Below are 7,528 nucleotides of genomic sequence, written 5' to 3'. Positions count from 1 at the left end.
TAACATTTTTTTTTAATCTCTTTCTTATAAAAAAAATTATAAATTCTATCATCATTTAATTATCGATGTTCCAAAATAAAATAAAAAAATATGTTAGTGATCATTGATGAAACAATTTTACTTATTTACTTATTAAAATAAATATTATTGTCTCTTAAATATGTTAATTGCTCGTATTAAATTTAATAGTAAAACAATTATAAATTTATTCGGACTGAAATAAAACGACTAAAACTCGTTAAGATTAAGATAAAGTATTTGAAACATTAAAAATTGAATTAAGAGTTCTAAGACTTAGGGGACCAAAGCTTCAATAGTTGTAGTAAGTAGCAGTATCCGTATCTTTGATTAGTGTCTTTAAGACACATAAACACATACATAATACATAAAGATATATAAACATAAAAATATACAAATTTTATAATGTATTTAATAATATTTTATATACATTAATAATTTTAAAAATAATTAAAAATAAAAAAATTGAATTTATGTTATATAAATTTTATTTTTGTGTCTCTTTTATATGTATTTATATATTACTGTATCTATTTAAATTTATATCTCAACAAATAAATAATAAACATATATTATCATATTTAATAATTAATATTTATATCTCAACAAACAAACATAGCCATATAGACAACAATAGTCTTGTCTCTTGGTGTGAACCAAGTTACTGCATTTGACTTCTTAAGGTTTGTTCATACTTGTCGTTATAATATCTCACATTCAGAAGGCCAAAATCATGTCATAATCTATGAAGCACGGACACTTTGCTGGGTTGCCGTGTCGGACATATTTTGGATACGACACTCACAGACACTCGTTCGACACGCGTGTCTGCTGTGTCCAAATCGTGTCTCAATAAAAAATAAAATTTTTTTCTCCGGACACACTTGGACACACCTAAATACCATCACGTGTCAGCGTGTCCGATCTTATTCTTAATATATATTTTTAAAATAAATTTAGATATAGTATATATTGTTATTTATTAAAACAAAAAATGTTTTAAATATTTGATATAATTAAAATAAAATATTAAAAATAATTAAAATAATTAAATTATATTTTAAAGAAATTTAAACTACACCGACCTAACATTTAAAATTGGCTCTTACACTATGTTTGGATGTTTGATGGAAAATGAGAGGAAAGAAAATGAATGGAAAGAAAATGAGAGGAAAGAAAATGAGAGAAAAAGTGAATTTTTTTGTATATTGTTTGGATGAAGAGAAAATGGAAGGAAAGAAAATAAAGAGAAAATATGGATGAAGAAAAAATTACTTTATTACCCTTATATATATTAATTTCACATAATGAGTTAAGAATTTTGCTTTTTATTGTTAGAAGGGTAAATATGGAATTAACATTCTTTAGCCTTCTCTCTTCCGTTTTCTTTCCAGTATTGAGAGGAAAAAAATTATATGGGTCCCATACCAATTTTTTGGTTTTCCATCCATTTTCTCTTGTGTTCCAAACAATGGAAAATGGGCTTTTCCACCCATTTTCTTTTCTTTGGTTTTCCTTCCTTTCAAAATCATTTAAACCAAACAATGTGTTAGAGAATAAAGCAAGGGTCTTTGGATTTTAATAGCTAGGTTTTATCCCTGTCACATTGGCATTGTTTCTTTAATTTCTTTTTTTTTTTTATCAAAGATATAAGACTCGAACTCATTGGCGTTTCTTTAATCTCTTTAATTTGATGAGTTAATTCATTTACATGATCGTCCTTAATTCTTTTTTCTTTGTGCAGCTAGCTAGCCATAAATAAGTGGCCTGTCATATATAGATATGGTCAGCTTTTTAATATAAGTTTTTTATCATCATCAACCATTAACATTAGGATATAAAGATACATCAGATCAACCCAATACTGCTTCTGACTGCACATATTAAACAACTCAATGACCTGAGATCATACTAATATTGCATTTATATTCTGAATCTTAATCTCACTTGTACTCAAACAACCATAGTAGGCTACGGACTACATTCCAATTCTAGAAGAGAATTTAATAATATTAACTGTGTCCTTGAAAATAATAATATTCCTAACTCAATTTTAATCGTCCAAATAATCATCATATACATACATTAATAATATTGTCAACCAGCGCAAATAAATTAATATACAAAATCATACTAAACGAACACCAAAATGAATTATCAAAATTAACTACCAGAATAAAACACATGTTAAAATATAAATATACATAAAAAATAAATTGAACAATATATATATATTTATACACAAATATATTAATGACTAATTTTAGTAGCTAATTTTTATATAATATGCAGTTGGATTTGGACATCCCTAATTTGATTTTTTCTGTGAGAATTATTCAAATTAAAATTTTATCTTTTTCTGTGTCTTTCTGTTGTTATGTTTTGTATTCAATTGGCAACATATGAGATGAAAAACATACTACAATTGAGTCCCATGGTTAAAATCAATAAATCATGAATTTTGTACAAAATGATAGCATTGGCTATATATTTGCATTGACTCCTAGGCTCCACACATATATAATTACTAGAATATAATACATACATAAACTATAAAAAAATTTTCAAGTGTACCGTCATATCGGTGTTTCAGTTATTTTTAACCGTTGATCTTAATTACAAAAATATATATAATATATATAATTAAGATCAACGGTTAAAAATCACTGATAAATCGGTACCACGGTACACTTGAAAATCTTCCTAAGCTATAATAATATGTTGATTAATGTTAAATTGAAATCTTCAGCATATCCATGATGAGCAAAGCACTTGGTGGTAGTAGTAGGCGTGCTAGGCTGCTTGAGAGGGCATGATGGTAATGAAGAAATTGGAAGAACAGGGAGGTTCTGACAGTTACAGATTTCAATCATGTAACCGTCAGGGTCATGGAAGAAAAGCTGATCTACTTGGATCCCACCGTCTTCAACAACCGTACTCACATACTTTATGTTCATCTCATCCAGTTTCTGCATTATCACGCTCATGTCTGTGCACTGAAACGATATATGATTCTCTTTTGGATTTATGGCTCTTCTTTCCACCGGAATCTTATCTGACTCAAGCAGGTGTATTCCAATTCCGTAGTTGAATAACCAAGCACCTTCAAAGTTGAAAGAAGAAGGCCTCTTGATGAGGTTGAATCCCAACACATTCTCATAGAACTTCACAGACTCACTCACACTCTTGCATATGAATGACACATGATTCAGTGCAAGCAAACATGATGATTCCGCTGCCATTGATCTCATGTCTCTCTTTCCCCAAACACCAAGATTATGAATCTGAGAGAGCACCACAAAATTGAACTTATTTAATATATAATTATTTATCTAGCTAAATTTGCGTTACGGATAAGTACTAATAACAGATACACCTCAGCTAAATTTCTATTTTATTATTGTCAACAACCAACTACAATAGGTCAATAACCTGTTTCTATTACGAGATGCTGTTATTTTTGACCCATCATGTCACCTATATTTTTACTGTCTTACTGCAAAACGTTATCCACGTTGTACTACTCTTTTAATAACATAAAATCCAACTTCTCTTATTTTAATTTTAGAGTTAAGTACGATTTTGATTCTTAACATAGAGGTAAAAAATTTATTTCGTCTAACCTTTTTTTCGTTACAAAATGGTCCCAAAAATTTCAGTTTATTTTAAAATCGTCTTTTTTATCAAAATTTTTTATTTTTATTACCATTTTACCCCTAACTAAAAAAAAAGAAAAAGCGTAAAGGAAAAGGGAGGGGGGGTTCGGGAAGAAGAGGGGGAAGGGTCCTCGCCGCCGCCGCCGCCACCACTGCTCCTCGTCGTTTCCGCTGGATCTCACCGCCAGATCTCGCCGTTGTTCCTCTTCCTGACTCGACGTCGATGCCAGCAGATCCGCGAAGGTGGACGTCGTGCGCCGCTCGCCGTTTCTGCTCCTCCTCCTTGTTCAGCCGCCGGTCGTCGCTGCTCCTCGCCGGTTTCTGGTTTCTTCTGGTTCTTGCTCCTTTTGCTTCTGATTATCAATCTAGTTTCTGTTCTTTTGTTGTTGTTGTTCTTCTGATTCCGTTATTGATTGATTTTTCTGAGTTCTGAGTTATGGGTTTTTGTTTTTCTGAGTTTTGGGTTCTGAGTTTTGATGATGATGATGATTTTCTGAGTTTTTGGTTCTTGTTGTTCTTTTGTTATTGTTGTTCTTCTGCTTCTAGCTGTTTTTGTTGTCGTTCTTTTGAGTTCAGATGATGATTTTATGAGTTTTGATGATGATAATTTTCTGAGTTCTGAGTTCATTGGTGTTATTTTTGCTTCTGATCTGCTTCAGCTTCTGGATTCATCTTCGCATTTGGTTGATTTGGGGAAGAAGGGGAATGATATTTTCATTCGAAAGACGATTTTAAAACAAACTAAACTTTTAGAATTATTTTATAGCGAAAAAAAAGTCAAAGATAAAATAAATTTTTTACTTCTACTTAGAAACCAAAATCGTACTTAACTTTCATTTTATTTATAACTAAAAAAATCCCTTTTTTTCTCTTCATTTTTTGACATGTCCTCTTTAGTTTATTTTCATTATTTCATTTATAGCTAATCAAAAGTATAGTTGGCCCACATTTAAGTTATATTACAAACCTTTTGCGTTTCTGCATCGTTTTAGGCCTATTGCACGTTTAAGCCCACAATTTGATCAAGGGAGCTACAATATGGATTCGAAATATCAAAGAGTTCAAATCATGTCTTATATATACAACAATTTATGACAATACCAAAAAAAAAAATATACAACAATTTATGTTTAACTGCAAATTCTCAAATAAAAATTTTAATGCTCGATAAATTAATCTTTAACTTATCAAATTAAAAAATACCATTAAAAAAAAGTTTAAATAGCATCGTATTCTTCTAAGAAACTACTACATTGAGTATGGATCAATAAGGGTTAACAGTGGATTAGCAACTGAAAGAATGTTCTTTCTTTTTCTTCTTTTCTCTCAAATTAGAAAAATAAAAAATAAACAAAACAACGAAAAGCAAATAAGGAAGTCCATTTAGGCGTTGTCACAATATGGATTTTGGGCACGCTGTCAGAAAAAGAAAATGAGGATACAACCTTGTCCAAAAGCCAGAAAAAGGTTGCTTGAAGTTGTAACTAGGAGCTTATAGGCAAATGTTTCTAAAATCGACAATTTGGTACATTGCATATCCGCCATAAGGTGGCCACGCCTATCTAGCTTAGCTTCTTTAGAAGAAATGCCGACTAACAAAAGTACACTGCCCTAGTTCTACAAAAGGCAGGAGACCCAACTACAAGGTGGGGTGGGGATGGTCTTCAACTCTACTCGTGAGTCATCATCAAACACAATAACGTTAAATAATTAGGCACCGCGAGCCATTTTCATCCTTGGCATTGCCTTTTTCATTTGGCGGGCGCGCTCTTTCGCCTCCTTCTTTCGAATAGCCTCCGCACTGAGCTTTGCCTCAGCCTCCTCCATCATCTTTTTCCTCTCTGCTTTTCTTCTCTGCATGGCCTCTTGCTGAGCATTTCGGAGTTCTTTTTGAGCCTCTTGAGCAGCCTTTTGTCGGGCCGTCTCCGTCTTGGACCGAGCCTAAATAATGCACACGATTCAATCAGAGACCAAAGACAAATAGTATATAAAATTTTCAATCCAAGCATGCATATATTGATTTTAGCAGACGGAAGCGCAAACTTGAACATCAGTACCTTCCTGTGTCTGCCAGGGTGTTGGTCGGAGAAATGCAAGGATATTAAACTTTTCCCATATTTCTCAAAAGCTTTTTCACCAAACACCTGCAGCATTGCATTCATTTGAAGCAGTAAGAATAGGGTAGATGATACCAAGACACACATTTCACATGGAAAAAATTAAACAATTACATGATCCTAAATAGAATGAAGTACTAAATTAGCAAATTAGAAAACTTATATACTAAAACTTTAAAAACCAGCCGCATTTAGAAGGAGGATGTAATGAGAGACAAGCATGAATGCATCATACATAATATTCCTCTGAAAATAACTAGACATATTATTAGAAGATTTTCAAGTGTACCGTCATACCGGTGTATCAGTGATTTTTTATAATTAAGATCAACGGTTAAAAATCACTGAAACACCAGTATGACGGCACACTTGAAAATTTTCCCATATTATTATCTTGTTATTAGTAGAAGCAGCAGCAGCAGCAGTAGTACTACAATAGATTACAAGTATATTCCTCTAGCTAATAAATGAACAAATTACAAGCCTTAAAAGTCAAACTTGCATTCCATTTATCCTTGGGTTACAGGGTATCCCTATATGTATTAGCACACCTTGAATTAGAATCATAGGATACAATATATAGCTAAAGAGCAACCCTAAAGGGAGTCTCCGAATGCAGATCAATGCTCATTAGAATTGAAATTCTTACCACTAATCGAATCAAACATGAAAAGCTAGATAAAGAAATCAAAAGATGAAACCTGATCAATGACAGCATCGGTGATCAACTCGCCAGCAACTTCCTTGGACTCAGAAATCACAGCCAAATCGTCAGTAATCCACTTGCGGCCATTTGGGGCGGAGACGAAACCGGCGAACCTCTGCAAGTCCTTGACATCCTTGTGCATGGCCTTGGCAGCCTTCTTCTTGGCCATGGCGAAGACCACGTGATCCATGGCGTCGTCGTTCATGTAAACCTCGAAGCTGATCTCGTCCCTGGTAGGAACCACCATGTTGTAGATTCTGGCGATGAGATCGTGGCGGCTCTTGAGCTCCAGTGTGGCCAGAAGGCCCTGGCAGTACCTGCGGCCGCTGGCGTAAAACTTGAAGGTGGTTTGTCCTTCTTTCAGGAGGAGTGGAGAGTCGTCGCCGCCATCGCCGATGCCGAGGAGGCTGAAATTCTTCTCGAAGATGGAGTCCTTGGCGGCGAACTGTGCGGCCCAAGAGAGGGCTATGTTCTCGTTCTCGCGCTTTCCGGTGAAGTAGTTGATGGCGAACACGATGAGGAAAGAGATGCATACGATCTCCACGGTGAAGGAGCGAGGACGCTTGGCGTCGGGTTGGGTGGGAGGGGAAGTTGGATCGGAGAGGGAAGCATTGTGATCGGAGGATACGGGATCGGCGGGGAGAGCGGAGAGTGGTGGGATCGATAGAAGCGTCTTCGAATTCGTCGTCTTCAGCTTCGAATCCCTCGAAGTGGGAATCGCCGCCAACAGCAACCAGAGAGAGAGAGAGAAAGATGCATAAGAGCGTCAACAAGTACAGCAACCGGCGACACCGTTGGCTTCGATTTCCCATCGATGGTGATGTTGAGACGACGACGGAGGAAGTAAATCGCAGCAGAAACAAAAGATAGAGAGACCTACAATCACAACTTACAAAGACTGATGCTTCGTCTCTCAAATCCGGATCCGGGTTAATGCCTTACCCGACGCCCAAGGATGAACACAATTATTTTTTCAAAATTACTTTCAATTTTTATACTAAAAAATCCAATCTTCTCCGGATTATATCAAA

At 34.6% G+C, this 7,528-nt stretch overlaps 2 protein-coding genes across 3 annotated transcripts; both read right to left on the bottom strand.

The window, feature by feature from the left end:
- On the bottom strand, positions 2,454 to 3,415 carry LOC107637516 (metallothiol transferase FosB-like). Of its 2 annotated transcripts, XM_021120503.1 has the most exons (2): positions 2,824 to 3,408; positions 2,723 to 2,765 (listed from the first exon to the last, which is right to left on the bottom strand). In XM_021120503.1, the coding sequence occupies exons 1-2, from the start codon at positions 3,267 to 3,269 to the stop codon at positions 2,750 to 2,752; spliced, it is 462 nt and encodes a 153-aa protein (XP_020976162.1). In that variant the 5' UTR covers positions 3,270 to 3,408; the 3' UTR covers positions 2,723 to 2,749. The 2 variants fall into 2 exon arrangements, with proteins under 2 accessions (XP_016196409.1, XP_020976162.1); XM_016340923.2 differs by having other exon boundaries at positions 2,454 to 3,415.
- LOC107635860 (uncharacterized protein At5g49945) lies at positions 5,036 to 7,263 on the bottom strand (the record flags this gene model as incomplete). Its single annotated transcript, XM_016339413.1, is given in 3 exon segments — positions 5,036 to 5,662; positions 5,665 to 5,818; positions 6,493 to 7,263. Coding segments are annotated over 3 exon segments (1,203 nt in total), but the record flags the coding sequence as incomplete, so codon positions are not given.

This window comes from Arachis ipaensis, chromosome B04, assembly GCF_000816755.2.
Source record: "Arachis ipaensis cultivar K30076 chromosome B04, Araip1.1, whole genome shotgun sequence".
NCBI lineage: Eukaryota > Viridiplantae > Streptophyta > Magnoliopsida > Fabales > Fabaceae > Arachis > Arachis ipaensis.
This window is presented reverse-complemented; position numbering and strand designations above follow the sequence as displayed.

Coding starts and splice junctions, on each gene's coding strand:
- LOC107637516 (XM_016340923.2), bottom strand. CDS start 3,269: ATGAGATCAATGGCAGCGGAATCATCATGTTTGCTTGCACTGAATCAT.